The sequence below is a fragment of the Hirundo rustica genome, chromosome 6 (assembly GCF_015227805.2).
Source record: "Hirundo rustica isolate bHirRus1 chromosome 6, bHirRus1.pri.v3, whole genome shotgun sequence".
Lineage (NCBI taxonomy): Eukaryota > Metazoa > Chordata > Aves > Passeriformes > Hirundinidae > Hirundo > Hirundo rustica.
The window spans coordinates 28479634-28495571 of record NC_053455.1 but is presented as its reverse complement, the minus strand read 5'-3'; the positions used below and the strand labels follow the sequence as shown (position 1 = coordinate 28495571).

Genomic DNA, 15938 nt, shown 5'->3' with positions numbered 1-15938 from the left:
CAAACTGCCATGTGACATCAGACTCTCAGATGTTTTTCTCCAGTTCTGTTGGTTTAAAAAGTGAAAATCATTATTCATTTCAGGCTTTTTTCCTTGAATTGTTCTCAGTTAATGAAAATCTTTAAGTACTTCTTTCCATTGCTAGACCAAAGAGTGCATGGAACAGTTTAAATTGGAAGATCGAGTGCTCTGTTTACACAGCAGATGGCGGATCCTTTATGCAGGTCTTGCAAATGGCACTGTGGTTACTTTCAGCATAAAGGTTAGTTTGTTTAAATATTGGCACCCGAAAGCCTATTGTGATGCTGTTTCTTTCCTTTATATTTCTTTCCATTCTTTATCTACAGTAGTAAATGTATTTGTAATGAATGTGATTTGGTATAAATGGTCACTGTTGGCCCCTTTTGGTTGTTTGTCTATGCATGAAGCTGTCCTATCTACCTGTCTCTTTGTTTATCTTTCTTTTAGGTGCTGTATTGTTATGTTTTTTCTTAAGGTTCCTCCTGGTCTACATAACATAAGGAATTATTTCTTTGATTTGGAAACTGAATTGTTAAGATGCAATTCTTACCACTGCTATTTTGTGTGTTACTAAACTGAAATCAAATGCACAAGCACAGCAAACAAAGGAAATGGTCTAGTCAGTGTCAGCAAAATTTTAATTGTGAAACACCATTTCTTTCTTCCCCCACCAGAATAATAAACAGGTTGATACCTTTGAATGCCATGGCCCTAGAGCAGTGAGCTGTTTAGCCACCGCTCAGGAAGGAGCACGCAAGTTGTTGGTAGTGGGCTCCTATGACTGCACCATCAGTGTGCGAGACGCGCGGAACGGGCTGCTTCTCAGAACCCTGGAAGGTCACAGCAAGACTATTCTCTGCATGAAGGCAAGTGTCTCTGAAAGTACATTTTGGACAAAAAAGGCTTAAAATGATGAGCAAATTGTGATAGGAAATAGAGGATTTCTCTGTTTTAAATTATAAAAACTAAGCAATTCAGTAGGGAAACTGTCTCTGTTTGCCTGCCATATCTCATGTCCCCAGATGCCACATCTATGTCTATGTATTGAACACTTCAGGAATAGTGATTCCATCACTTTCTTGGGCATCCTGTTCCAATGCCTGATCATCCTTTCCGTGAAGAAATTTTTCCTAATACCGATTCTAAACTTCCCCTGGTGCAACTTGAGGCTCTTTTGTCTTGTCACTTGTTAAGGGTTAAGAGCATCATTTTTCTTATATGAGCAGCATATAAGTATGCAGCATGTCCAAAATTTCCAGGAAACATTGGGCTTTACTGTGCACATGCAGAGCAGCATTCTGCATTCACTTTGCTTGTTCCCTGATTTGCTGCTGAGCTGCTGGTGAGAATAATCCATAGGTAGGATGAGTTAGCCTGTTGGGCTGCAAGTTAACAGCTTCTTATGTCAGTTGTGAAATGTCAAAAATTGTTATACATCTTCTAGCTCTTATGTGAAGAACTCAATGCATGCTTTTTCCTTCATACTCTTGATTGATTTTAAGGCTCTCAAATTTAGGAAACATTACAGTACAACTTTAAACTGAACAGTGTCTTAATATTTTGCTTGCCTATTTCCATACCTGCTACAAAATATAAAACTTTTTTTTTGTTGTTAAGGTTGTGAATGATCTGGTATTCAGTGGCTCCAGCGATCAGTCTGTCCATGCCCACAACATTCATGTAAGTCTCATATAGAAAGATGGAATGACTTTTGCTACTAGGCACTGAATTCCTATGCTATAAAGTCAGTGTTTCCAGAATATTTGATTCACTGGTGGGAAAGATTGCTTCCAGAAAAGAAAATATGATTTTGTGAATGTGACTATGCACTCTAGGTAACTCTAGAGGCATGAAGAGGCTACATAAACCTGCTGACTCTTGTCACATGATGGGGAATGCCTTTTTATCTGGGCATCTTGCTTTTGCAAATAAAACTCTAAGCATGCTGATAATATGGAAAAGATTGAGAGAAAAGCGATGTGAGATATTCTGGTGGGGAAAAAGTTTCTTTATTACTGGAAGAACTTGAGTAATGCTGTATTACAAGCTAGATGGTTCAAAAGCATCATGAACGCTTTGTCTCTAGCTTACCATTCTCTCCCTCTTTTATACCATCTTCCTTTAGTCCTAGCAGAAGCATTCATGTAGCTGTGCAATAAGTCAGATTAAGAAACTTATCAGAGGGAAATTTTAGTTGACATTAAAAGAGTATATTGCAGTGTATTTAGCTGAATTTGCTAACTGATCCTTGTGGTTACATAAATACTGTGAATATTGATAGCATGGTACTAGTTTCAGGACGGGTGGGAATATGTAGCTAATGATGGAAACAGAATCAGCTAGGGTAGAAAAGAGCTGAGGTCATAGAGTCCAACCTGTGACCAACCACCATATCAGCTAGACCATGGCATTGTCAGTATCCAGTCTTTTCCTAAACACTTCCAGGGACAGTGACTCCAACACCTCCCAGGGCAGCCCCTTCCAAAATCTAATCACTCTTTCTGTGAAGAATTTCTTCCTGGTGTCCAGCCTCCCCTGGTGCAGCTTGAGGCCATTTCCTCTTGTCCTGTTGCTGGTTGTATGAGAGCAGAGGCTGTCTCCTCTCTGGCTATACATTCCTTTCAGGGAGTTGTAGAGAGTGATAAGGTCGCCCCTGAGCCTCCTCTTTTCCAGGTTAAACAACCCCAGCTCCTTGGGCTGCTTCTCATTACACTTGTGCTCCAGATCCTTCAGCAGCTTCTTTCCCTTCTTTGGACTCACTCCAGCATCTCAATGTCCTTCCTGATCTGAGGGGCCCAAAACTGCACGCAGCACTCAAGATGTGGCCTCACCAGTGCCAAGTACAGGGGAAGAATCACTTCCCTGGTCCTGCTGGCCACAGTATTCTGGTACAAGCCAGGATACCATTGGCTTTTTGGCCCCCTGGGCACACTAGTGTCTCATATTCAGAAGCAGAAGAAGAGAAGAAAGAAAACTTTACACAGACCCATACATTTCTATTGTACTGGAATGGCTCTGTGTTAGGATGGGCAAACAAAAGGATAAGTAGTATTTGATCATAATCTGTAAGTACCGTCACAGGGGATGAAAGTCTAATAAAGGGTGTGTCCATTTTTGAGTAGTGAGCATTGAAGCTACCTACCCTATATGGGTTAGGTAAAACCATTTTGTTCTTTTGTTTAGGAAAAAACAAACCAAACACCTATTTACCGTTGCTTTTTTCTTGCTGCAGACTGGGGAGCTGGTACGGATCTATAAGGGCCATAACCATGCAGTAACAGTTGTGAACATTCTTGGGAAAGTCATGGTGACAGCATGTCTGGATAAATTTGTTCGTGTTTATGAGCTACAGGTAAGAAAATAGATGGTTACTAATGACATTTATCTAATATGTGTTAATTATTAATTTTGAAGTCAAATAGAAGTCATCCTTGTACTTTTCTAGTCTCTAGCTCATCCCTCTTTTTCCTGTCACTCAGTGTATGTAGTTGTCTCACCAGTCAAAATCCGTGGGTTTTAAAGAATATGACCTAAAAAATTTCTTTAGAACCTGGGTTATTCCAAGACAGTGACAGCTCAGAAAAATGGGAAAATGTTAGCTTTGTCTGCTGAGGGAACGAGTGCTTAGTTGGACAAAAAGACTCCCAGAAGCAATGTAAGCAAAAGTGAACTTTCAAGGTGGCTATAAAGTTTGGAATCTACCATAGCAGTTTACTTGCTACCAAGGAAACTGCTCTTAGAAGTATTATACTTTACATGTCTGTGGAAAATGGCTCTTAAAAAATGTCTTGCTATTATATGTGTTTCTGTTTCTTTCCAGTCACACGACCGCTTGCAAGTCTATGGAGGCCATACAGACATGATCATGTGTATGACCATCCATAAGAGCATGGTAACTCCCTTCTTTTCACTCTTCTTAAAGCGAAGGTTGTAATTGCCACAGGTGCATACAAGACAGTTTAATTTCTTCAGATAAAGAAATCAGCCTGCTGTTTGGCTGCATTTCCAAGTTGTTCTCTTCCAAAAAATCAAGTGGCTGTAACAGCTTTATACTTATGTAATATTATTCAACCACTATTCAGCTTACTGTAGTCTTAAAACAATAGTTCTTTTTGCAGTTATGATTACAGTGAAGACACTAGAAATAGTAAAATACTTCTGCTTTTTCAAGTGTCAGTCCTGTTTGACTTTTACTCAAGGCAATCACGCAGATGCTGGAGAAAAACTTCACCCACAGCCAAACTTCCAGCAACCTTTGGCAGAACATAAAAAAAGACGTGCAATTGATTCGGGTATACAGGTTTCTTCATGCATCTGCTCTGTAGAATTTCAGGGGCTCTTCTGGATAAATATTTCTTAAAATAGTCTTTAGAAGCACTTATTTGTCTGCATGTCTAGGAATTTGTTTGCTAAGTTCCTTTGAGACTGTAAAATGAAAGGTATGGTAGTGATTTGTAATAACAGAAAAGTTAACTCCAAAGGAATAGATCACCTACTAATTGGAATACATTCTGCCCAAGCATCACATCTCACATGAGTCCAGCCTGAGTCCAGCCTGAACTGTGCCAGCAGTGGTCTGTTGAGGCCTTTCTCAAATCAAAGAATGGTTTGGAGGAGAAGTTTACTAAAGAGTGAAAGGATCTGCATCAGTCTTTCTGAAATTCTGATGTTCTTCCACGCCCTTCCTCTCCATCCTATACATATAACTCCAGGTTAAGTCCTGAAATACATTCAACTTGACATTTACACCTACGTATTTTTTAACTTTAGTAGATAGTACCATAATTTACTGTTACACACACAACACTAGCAACAATAAAGGTTATGGAAGCATTTCTTATTAATTTGTAGGTTTGTGTGAATTATGAAGGCAAATACTAAAATAATTTGTTCATGCCTATTTTTTAAATGTAGAAGCCTTGCATGCTGATATTTCATTGTTTTTACCTACACTGAAGTCTCCTTCAAAATTTACTTCTTTTTTTTTTTCTTTTATTCCCAGCTTGTTTATCCATAAATGTTTCTTTTACAGATCTACACCGGATGCTATGATGGCAGTGTCAGAGCTGTGAGGCTTAATCTGATGCAGAATTATCGATGCTGGGTAATTAGCAAATTGTTTTTAGCCTTTGTTATTGAATTTACAGGGGGTGGTCTCTAGTCACTTAGTCTTGGGTAGCTTGACCTTAGATTTTTCATAATTCATTATTTTTTTAAAATGTGTATGTACTTTTAAGGTATATATCACTGGTTTCATTTTTTGTTGTCTACCAGAAACTTTCTCTGAGTGGCATAGCAAAGCTGATATACCGTGCTAAATAAGTTTAATTAAATTCCAAATGACTTTGTTACAGGTAAGCTTAAATCTTAAAAAGGCTTCATTCCTCTCTTCATCCTGCCATTCCTGCTGATGGTCTAGGCTCTAAAGGCAGGAAAATTTCTGTAAAGCTGTAATTATAGGAATAGAAACCATGGAAAATGGAAATTGAATATGCTAAAAATCTTACAGGAGTTGGCAGGTGTGCTTGCAGTCTTGGAAGAATATTGTGAAATTGCGGGAAGAAAAGCATTAGCAAAAATTGTACTTCCCTGGCTTATTCCGGTGTGTTGTTTTTTCTCCCAGTGGCACGGATGTTCACTGATCTTTGGAGTTGTGGACCATCTGAAACAACACCTGCTAACTGACCACACCAATCCAAATTTTCAGACCCTGAAATGTCGTTGGAAGAACTGTGATGCTTTCTTTACTTCCAGGAAAGGTTCCAAGCAGGTATGCGGTTGAAATAGCATGGTTGTATTTGGTAATATAAAGTACTTTATATCACCACCACTGTGGGACTTGATCCTATTTCTTTTGACAAGGATTAAATTTTTCTAGCCTTGGCAGGCTTAACTGCACATGGTTACACTCATCCAAGGCTAACAGGCTTCAGTTCAGCCCATGGCAGATGAACAGTGTAGCTATGATATTTTAACATATGGTCAATTTAAAACAGTTTGATCCTAAAATATTACATGGAAATGGTAGAATTCTTAAAATATTAAAGAAAATTTACTCAAGATATTAGGAAGATTTTGAAGGAAAAAATGTCTTTATAAGATGCACAAACATCTGTCTTGAAAACAGGTTTTTATCCTTTTAATTTTTATCCATTGCTATCTCTTTCATTGTTGTTTATTTTTCACATGAGGTTGTTAGCAAAACTAAGCTTTAAATAAGTCGTGCATAAACTTCTGGATGAAAGTTAGCATGGAAGGTGGGGGAAAATGAAGAAGGCATAAGAGTTGGATTAAATGTTGTGGAGAGGATTGGGGGATGGGTGTAAGGAGGGCTGTTACCTATAGACTGATTGGTAAAATAAACATTTTGGTCCTTGGCAATATAAACTGCCTTCCTTTCCAAAATATGGGAAGGATGGAGGTTTCTTCAAGAATTAATGAACAGTAAAATCCTTAATTTCTCTTTAAGTGCTGACTTTGGATATGATGTGTTTATTTAATTTACTCTTCTAATCAAAAAGGAAACTGATTTTTATTTGCCTTTAATGATGTGGTATGTGAAACACTTTATGTGTATGATTTAATACCTTGACGATGATAATATTTATCTATTTAGAAGCTTTAAGCCAAACAAATGTGTATTATCTAGAATGTCACTTTCACTGAGGCTTGTAGAATCTTTTGCAAAGTTTTTTGTGGGGTTTTTTTTGTGATGATCGTAATGATTTTTTTAATTGACTTCTGTGGTTCTTTTCTAGGATGCTGTAGGACACATTGAAAGACATGCTGAGGATGACAGCAGGATTGACTCATGAAGCTTTTCACCTCCCACATTGGGAAGTAATTTTGTATGTCAGTTTTATTCCAAATAACATCAGTTTCTTACTCCAGTCTTTCCTTTCCCACTTGGAATGCAGAAACTGAGTGGGGCTGAAATGCATTGCTACGGAGACTGCAGGTTGTGTTGCACTCTGTAGAAATAAGGCTGGTAATTAAGACTTAGCCCAAGTTCTTGCAAATTTTTAATTCACTGGTGGACAAGAATATTCCTTCCTCTTGTCTGCCTTGTTTTTTTGTTGTCTTTTTTCAGGTGGTTTTATTTGTTTTTTTAAGAAGCATAGTCCTTGGGAAGTCCAAAGGAGTGTTAAAAACTTAGATTACAATAGGTACTGCTGTTTGCAAACTCAGCTTGAAGCCTGTTATGTGTCTAAGAAATGTCAGGTTTTATTGTATCCAATTTTTTAGCTGATTTTAATAAAATTCTGCAAACAGAATATCACAGATTCTAACAATGTAACTTGAATATCCAGTGTACATTTTTACTTTCTTCATAAAAACAAGAGTTATTTTATGGAGACTGGAATAAATTAATTTTTTATGTTAATTGTAACTTATTTTTTATTCCTTATGTAAAAATTGCTATAACTGGCACAATATATATACAGTGATAGATACCACACCTTTTGAGGTATTTTGTTTATTTTGAGGAAAGTGGTTATTTCTTGAGAGAGGTGCCAGTAGCAGCAAAGCAGCCAGAGCGGTGGCTCTACTCATGTGCTTTGCAATCTTAATCTTTTTCAGTGTAGGTCCAAGTGTATGGGGAAGAAGTAAGTGAAGTTTGATTTTCTTTTAGTTAAAGTTTAGAGTTGCGTAACCACCACTGCTGTCTTGATAAAACACTATAATTGGATTGCTGATCTCATGGAATCTTAGTGACTGAGCTTTGCAGTCCCATATCCTCATGGCGTAGCAAACCAAGAGAACTGCAAAGACACTGTGTGTCTGAGTGCATCCACAGTGTTTTGTTTCTCTTGTGAACTGGCTTAATTGGCTTGGGCTATGCAAAGTTCACAGAAACTCAGCTGGAAAGAATGGAGCAGGATTTTAAAGTCTAAAGTTCTCAAGCAGAAGCTGAGGATATGAAATGCATATCGCATGTAAAAGTCTTTTTTTTCCTAATGCACAGAAAGTACCACAGAGAGGCCAGTGCAGAAGGGAAGACTGTTCGAACTTGTCAGGGTTCCCCTGCAGGTCTCCCCTTGAGCAGGATCACATCACCTTGTGAACTTCAGTGGAATGCCCTTCTGGCACTTGCCATCCCCGTTCCCCTAATGACACTAACTTAGCAAAGAACCCTCTTAACACTGAGACGAATCTAGCAGGGAGTTTTGTGTTCACTTGTGCCTAACTTGCTGCTCAGGATAAAATGAGCAGAGATTTTCCTAAGCTGTAAGAGAAGGTGAAGACAGCTAACTGAGCTGCTTATACACGAATCCAGCTCTTTTCGATAAAACCTGAGTGGACTGTTTTTACTGGGTATCTTTTCCACAACCACTTTCAGACTTGTCAGCCATAAACCAAATAAGTTTTGTAGCCTCATTCTCTGACTGTGAAGAAGTCTTTTCAGGCCAAGAAAGTGAATGATTCAGGAAAGCCCATGGATGTTCCTCTGCAATCAAATCAAGGAACTTCAGGGCCTTCTCTGAAGCACACTGGTTTTGTATTATCTTAGCAGAGAAGCAGAATTGCTCTGACACTGATGAATATTTTTTGTGAGACAGGAGTAAACTATGAATGAGATGCAGTAGCATCCTACTGGGAATCTCTGAGGTTCCAGTGCTTTTGTGGAGATTGATTTTGTTTGTTTACTTTTTTTTTGAGCTGTTTGTGGATAGCGAAAAGCCCCAATATGTGGCTCAGACCACAGGCTGTTCTGGGAGTGTTCTTGTTTTGATTTTCGGGGGATGTGTGTTTGTGGTTTTGGTGTTGGGCTTTTATAATCTTTTCTTCTGTGGGCTGTGGATGAAGCAATTTAATAAAGCATCAAGTTTGGAGAAGTCTTTAAGCAGTGTAGCTGTTTTGTGCTGGGAGTTGTAATGCTCTAAATTCTGAGGGCATTTATTTAGTTTTTTTCATGACCTAAAAACAGAAGACTGCATAATACTTAAACCATTTCCAAAGGTTTTGATACTCAGGGTTTTTTCTGGGAGTTTGTTGAACCACGATAAGGGAGCATGTAAGTATGGCGTAAACAAGGTGGGAGTCCTGAGCTGTCCTTCATGGACTGCGCTGCAAGTGAAATTGTGGAGGTGCGTCCCAAGCCTGAGGCGATAGTAGCATTCTGAAAACTGTGTGTGAGAGTAGATTTTTGTTACTTCTCCCTTGTGATTCTTTACGTTCTTTCAGGTGTTTTCTGGAACTTATAAAGATCTTTGTCAGTAGATGTTGCAGCAAACACAGTTATTACACTTTATTTGCATTCCCATTTGTTTGCTGGGTTTATCTTTTCTAGTTGGTGGAAGCGATCTTTCTCTTTGTGTGGTCCATGATATTTCCTTAGCTGTCTTGAAAACAATCCCCCTGAAAAGTCTGGGCTGCTGAAGTCCAGCTTTAGCAGTGGTTCCTTTTGCTACTTTGTAGGTCATTTCAGATACATTGTAAGAATCCTGAAATGGGTAAGAGATGGAAAAACAGAAGAGCTGCATGAGTGAAAAGTTTTGCTTCATAAATCAGAATCAATTTTTAAAAATCTTTGGAGGTTCAGAGGAAAAAGGATCATCCTCATGTCATGAGGATCTATTAAAAAGATTTGCTATTAAGCTGTGTAACTATGGAAATCCCCCGACTTCTCTGGAGTTCTGTGGAGAGGTTTCCTATTTGTTCACCTGGAATTTGGTGCAGATTTCACAATTGTCCATTTACGTCTTTTGGAGACAATTGCAGAAGAGAGATGCCAAACTAATGTTTGTTTGTTGGTATTCATTAGTGAGATCCTCTCTGGTCTTGCAGCTTGGGGTTTTGACTCCTGATATACCTCTAGTTGAAGGATGTAGTAACTTTGGGAAGGTGGGCTGTTCGTGATATTTAACACAGTAATATTTGCATGAAAATCAGTACTGCACATCTAAAGCCAGTTTCAGGATTATTTATTTTTGGTATTGGTTTGTTTTTATGCAAGTAAAAAGTTGTGAGTGGAAGAGTGAGTAGAGTGAGGATTTATTTTGTGATTAGCTGTGAATTTTTTATTACTCAAATATTAAAAAAGAAGTTCTGGACTTGCCATATGGCTGACTACATCTGGCAGCCCTTTAGGGGCCTTTTGGGATTGGTCTATATTAGCTTCTCCTTTCTCCTTCAAATTTCAGAGAAAAATAACAGATCTCTGGCAGTGCAAAACACTCTGGCCTAACACTGCTGCTTCTCTGCATGGAAGGGGACAGAGGGGAAACTTCTGCATCTCTTGGTACAAAGATGCATTAAATATCCAGGCTTCTGCTTACCTTGTGTCACTTATGTGTGAATTACAGACTTTAAACATATTATCAGCACGTCAATTGGCTTCTGCAAAATAGCAGGAACTTGGCTGTGTGGTGTGTTTGAAGTAGTGCAGTTCTTAATGCACATTTTCAAACAGTACAGTCATGCTGGATCAAGGTAAATGATAACTGGAAACTTGCAGTAAATGGCAGGGGTAATGTTTTTGGTGGGAAAATACTTTTCCCTTAAGTTGTATTAAAACACAAGTACAGGTGGATCTTGCTTTTCAGGCTTGTATGGTACTATAATTGAAGCACTCTAAGTTGTCCAGAGTTGCAGAATATGGGAGGGAAGGGTAAGAAAATGGTTTCAGCTACTGTTTGTAAAATAATTAATCCTCAAAGAGCAAACTGTGTGGGTATATATTGTTATATGCGCCTGCCAGCTTCTCAGATTTAATTTTGCTGTAATGTTAAACAGTCTTTTCAAAGAATGGAAGTGGAATAAAACAACTTGATTGAATATTTAATGATTTAAACTGTGTAGAACGTGCACAGATGGATCATGGGTTTTTTTCTCTCACTTTGGTACAAAGCTGTGAGTGTTACCATGAAACTTTACATGGCAAAAGAAGACATTAAAAAAATAAAGTTCTTTATATTGTTATGGTTTGTCTGCCTCTCCTTTGTTTTAAATGGAACAATTCTTTCACATGATTTGGTAGAACTTGACTTTGTTCTGTTTTTTTTTCCTATTCCGTGGGTGCTGGATGAAATCAGCCAGGCCACTGGCAGGAATTTTACAGGTGTGCAGGAATCTCAGACGTAGTCATTTGGCAGAGAAATGAAACCATCCACCCAGCTGATGCCTCCAAGCTGATGTGCTGCCTCTCTTGCTTTATGGCCCATTGCAAGGGAAGTTCTCTGGAGCTCTAGAGCTTGTTGCTAGTTCACTCACCAGAACTGTAAGGACCGGTTTTGAGCTGCCAATTAAAAATCCTGATTTTGATCTTTTGACTGATAGATTGTGGTTTTTCTATGACCATCCTAACTAAGAGCGTCTCTACCATACTTGTATGAAAAATAATAACTCAGTGGATGTAAGGTATGGCTGGAAGCCAGGGCTTCAAGTGTTCCAGTCATCTTAAAAATTTTTGGGGTTAGAAAATCAGTTGACTTTGAAGGAGAATAACTTTTCTTTAGATAAATTGTAGGATTTTCTTCCTCTTTCAGAGTAAGTTACAGTGCAAGACAACATGAAGAACTTTATAGTCAAAAGGTTTTCTGCTTCTTAGGGATCTTTCAGTTAAATGTACACTCACTGGAATAACTTTGGGTGGGTGCTACAATTTGTTTTTAAAATTTTGCTTTACATTAGTGGATCGCTTTGCTACTTTTTGCTGCTAGAGAACTAAGTAAAGTGTTCTCCTGACAAAGTCTGGTCTTCTTTGCATGTTTTGTTTTTCCTTCCATTTTTTAATATTGTACTTGTGAAAACCTGTCATCCTTTAAGGTAGTAACAATGGAACCCCTCAAGTGCCTTTTTTTTTTTTTTTTTAATGTATTCAAGGAGTAAACTGGAAAATATTTGAGATACTAAGCTAATTTCACACTTGCTGTAAACTCCAAAAGCTGCTGTATATTCAGGAGGATGGTGGAGGAGTGCTCAATATTTCATCTTCATGTGTTCTTTCAGAATAAAACCAAAAAGCCTAGGCCAAAATCCAGTTGATTTTATTTTTGGTTCCATTAAACTAGCTGTACTTGCCCATTGGAATAAAATTCCCAAAGTGTTCATGCTGACATAGTATCTGATTCTGCTACAAGTCACTTCTTGCAATAAAGAAATGCATGGTAGTGTTGGGAAATAGGAGCCAGGGTGGGGGAAATATGTGTCTGTAGATATATAAATTTGTATGTATAAGAGGTTTTCTGCCTCAACTGGCAAATAAGTTTCTCAATGTTATGGGGAATGCAGTTACAATGAAAAAAACCTCATAATGTCCACATTTGTAATTAGGATGGGTACTAAAAGTGAGAGCAAATTGCTCAGTTCTGATACTTCTGCTGAGGCATTAGATCAAGCTGTACTCTGGTATTGCAGTCTTGTCGTGCCCTACTCTCCCATTTCTACACAGCAGAGATCCAACCTGCACAGCCAAATCTGTAACTGAGTCATTAGGTTGCATGCTATTAATGTAATTAGCACAATCTCATGTGAAGTATTCAGTAAACATTACAAAGAGATGAAAGAATAGTACCAAGAGCAGGACGAACAGTTAAATGACCAGCTACAAGGTGGCAGTAAACACCTCTGACTTTCACAGTTAGTTACAGTCCCAGTTTCACCTGAATTGAGGGAAGACCTTTCCAGTTGTGAGTAGAAGCAGAATAATTATGTATTCTACATGTCTTCACCATGCAGAGAAAGCTTAATTCAATCATCAATAAATTAATCCTTGTTGTCCAAAGGAAAAATGTCAGGATGCTATAAAAGTCGTTACAAAATATGCGCACTGTCCTGTCCAGTAGAGTGCGGTTGTCTCTTTTTCCAAGGGCTTCTTCCCACGTGCTGTTCACCTTGGGGAGTGAATGACATAATCAGGAAGTGCTCCTGTTTGCCCTTGGGATGAATGGTGCCAGCTCCTTAGAAGTCTTCAGTGTGTTCTTGATGAAGGTGGCCACTGGCTCTGGTGTTATGCGTACAGCGTGAGCTGCAGCCACTGAAAGAAGAGTTAAAGGATGGAAGAGTTGTTGGTGCCCTCCCATAAATTTTATGAAGACACCACCATCTCTAGCTGGAAGGCAGCTGCTTGCTGTCACTTAGCATGAAGTAGAGTGGCAGAGGGGAATTTTCTTGAGTCTCTTGCTCCTATTTCTCCTTCCCTTGCAAAAAGTGAAGGGTGTTTTTAAGTCTCCCCAATGGAGGACATGCTTTGAAGGGGAAACTTTCTTATTCTTAATAAGATTAAAAGGTAAAGAATTATTCTAAGCCCCATTATCATTTAATACCATATCACTGTGTTTGATCTAAATTGCCTCATGAAAAAAAATCTCAAATGTTTTTTGATGCACTTTAAAGATGATATCAAAAGGCTGCAGCCATGCCCTTCAGCACCAGCTGGAGTCTTACAGAGCAGCTGCTGCTGGCAGATAATGGATATTTTCTGTGTAAAATTGGTAGCAAAATTTTAGGAGGTTTTGGGATTTCTTACCAATTGGGTGACAATTGGTGACAATTTCAGATGAACTCTGTTCATAGAGTTCTCCCTTGAAAACATGTACAATGATTAATACAATTAAAATTTAGTATTGTGTCATTGTGTTAGACATACTCTCATAAAGCAGTTTACCTCTAGGACATTGAGCTTAATGATGCCATCTCCATCTTTGTCAAAGGCGTGGAATGCCCCTAAAGGAAGGAAACAAAAATCCGGGGAGTAGATTAGGTTACTGTGTGAGTAAAGATGATTCCCAGACAGGAAATCAAATGGTGCTCCCACTGTGAAATGCCAACTTGTGCAGGTCTTTACTTGTGGGGCCAGCAAGTGTTTCTGCTGTGTTTTTCATTAGCTCATTCAAGGAGAAACAGTGGTTTCTTTTGCGTTTGAATCTTAGATTCCCCAAGCACATTATCTTCAATTAATACCCTACATAGGGAGTAGTGCTTTGAACGAACTGCTGTGAGTATGATGGGGCTCTGAGCAATCAGTGCAAGGCGTCCCTGCCCTCAGCAGGGGGGGTGGAACCAGCTCATCCTTAAGGTCCTTTTCGACCCACGCCGTTCCATGGGTGCGTGGCTGTGTTTGGGGCAGGAGGGGAGGCAGCGCCGTGGAACCGGGGCGGCCACTCACGGAACATGGCGTCCAGGCGCACGAAGCAGCAGATGAAGCTGTCAAAGTCGATGTTCATGTCCTTGTCGGCGTAGCGCATGGTGATGATGTCGTAGAGCTGGTTGTTCAGCCGAAAGCCTGTAGGGAAGCAAAACCGGGGCACAGCTGGGCCTCGGGCGGGGAGAGCGCTGCTCCGTGAGGGGTTTGGCCACGGGCGCGCCCCTGGCCCAGCCGAGGCTCGGGCTGGAAGGCCCTGCTGCCAGTGCTAAACAAAATGAAATAAAGCTGAAAGGAGCTTCACTGTGTCCAGCTGCCTTCCTAAACCAGGAGCAATGTTTTGAAGTTATGTTTTGACAGGGCTCTTAGCACATAAATTACCTCAGGCTGTAAGTGTGAAGAGGAGAGCTGCAGCCCCAGAGGCCCGGATGGCTCAGCTGGGCCTGCTGAGAGCAAATCAGCTAAAACTGGGGGACAAGTGCAGGAGGAAGTTGCTATAGAAACACAGTTCAACACTGGTCAGGAAATGGACAAGGAGGCAACTCCTCGGTGTGGTGGGACCAAACTTTGGCACTGCATGCTGCAGGCTGTGCCTTGAGAGGGTCTGTCACAGTTTGGGTACAGCTGTTTGTTGGCTAAATGCAAGGTCATGCACAGCTTATATGCTGTATAAGACTCTGAAATGTTCTTAGTTGTAAACACAGGGAAGGAGGTATTTAAATATTTTCTCTTTTTACAGTGACAGCTTCTCTGGTGAGAACAGAAACCCGGAAAATAAAAATTACCCATATTTCTACCACAGCAGGAGTCCAGATTCAGGTGTACTTTTGTCTTTAGCAAAGGATTACAGAAATCAGTGAAGTTTTATAAAGTACAAGGTAGTCATTTGTTTGTTTTCCTTGATGTGCCAAAATACTACTGAAAACAAAGTGTCACTAAAATCATCCCATCTAGGTTTATAGTGAAACTACAGATTTTCTGATCAAAGAGGTCATCTTGCTCCCTTAGAGACCTAGTAAGGACATTTGTGGGGGGAGGCCTGCTCCCCACGGGGAGGAACACACTGGTGTGTCTGGGACAAGCAAGGAAAGTCCAAACTCTCTCTTTTCAGAATGAATTTCATTAACTGGAAGTCTTGCAAAAATACTTCTTTCTTCTTGTGCAGGTAGAAGAGATTGAACCCACAGTGGCTCAGTACTGAAGAAACATTGACATAAGAAATGTCTGCACAATTGCAAACTTGGACAATGGACCTGGACCTGCTCCATTCTGTTTCAGTGCCTTTACGCAGGTTGAAGGTTTTCCACTGTTCTTTGTTACTTAGACAAATGTATAGAATCCACAGCTCAAATGAAAATAAGTGTCTTCAGCACTCCCTGGTCTCCCTGAGTAGCAGGACCTGAGTAGAACATCCTTAAGACAGCAGAGCACCACTAGTTGCATTAAAGGGGGCTGAAGAGATCTAGTTGGTTGGCTAGACATATGAGGCCTGCCATTTGGATATCTGAGAAGCTCTGTCAGAGGAAAAAAAAAAAAAAAAAAAAAATATATATATATATATATATATATATAATTTCTCTACGATCTGTCCTTGAAAGGCAGCACTGTGTTCAGTGATGTCTCCCTGTGATTCACCAAAACAAAAGAAGGTTTTCAGCTGTTGGATGCTGCACTAGGGAAAGTACCTGCATCATTGACTGCGTTGCGCATCTCATAGCTGTTAATGGTTCCTGAATGATCTGTGTCGTAACGCTTGAAAATTTTCTGGAAAAAGAAGAACAAACCACAGAAAACAGTAAAAAAGCTTGTACTTCTCTTGATTGCACCCGCT

At 39.6% G+C, this 15938-nt stretch overlaps 2 protein-coding genes across 7 annotated transcripts in view; one reads left to right on the top strand and one right to left on the bottom strand.

The window, feature by feature from the left end:
• The window catches only part of ZNF106 (zinc finger protein 106), a 40449-nt gene extending 29505 nt beyond the window's left edge, over positions 1-10944 (top strand). For all 5 annotated transcript variants that reach the window (XM_058420955.1, XM_058420954.1, XM_040066916.2 and 2 more), the window contains 8 exons: positions 146-262; positions 696-887; positions 1639-1701; positions 3254-3373; positions 3842-3913; positions 5054-5125; positions 5645-5791; positions 6780-10944. In XM_058420955.1, coding sequence (XP_058276938.1) covers positions 146-262; positions 696-887; positions 1639-1701; positions 3254-3373; positions 3842-3913; positions 5054-5125; positions 5645-5791; positions 6780-6836 — 840 coding nt within the window. In that variant the 3' untranslated portion in view covers positions 6837-10944. The remainder of the gene's footprint in view (positions 1-145; positions 263-695; positions 888-1638; positions 1702-3253; positions 3374-3841; positions 3914-5053; positions 5126-5644; positions 5792-6779) is intronic.
• CAPN3 (calpain 3) overlaps positions 10919-15938 on the bottom strand; it is a 29061-nt gene continuing 24041 nt past the window's right edge. The window contains exons 21-24 of one of the 2 annotated variants that reach the window (XM_040066920.2): positions 15793-15871; positions 14132-14248; positions 13631-13689; positions 10919-13000 (exon numbers count right to left, since the gene is read on the bottom strand). In XM_040066920.2, coding sequence (XP_039922854.1) covers positions 12974-13000; positions 13631-13689; positions 14132-14248; positions 15793-15871 — 282 coding nt within the window. In that variant the 3' untranslated portion in view covers positions 10919-12973. Of the gene's footprint in view, positions 13001-13630; positions 13690-14131; positions 14249-14434; positions 15622-15792; positions 15872-15938 lie in introns of those variants that run through there. The other variant, XM_040066921.2, reaches the window with a different exon arrangement.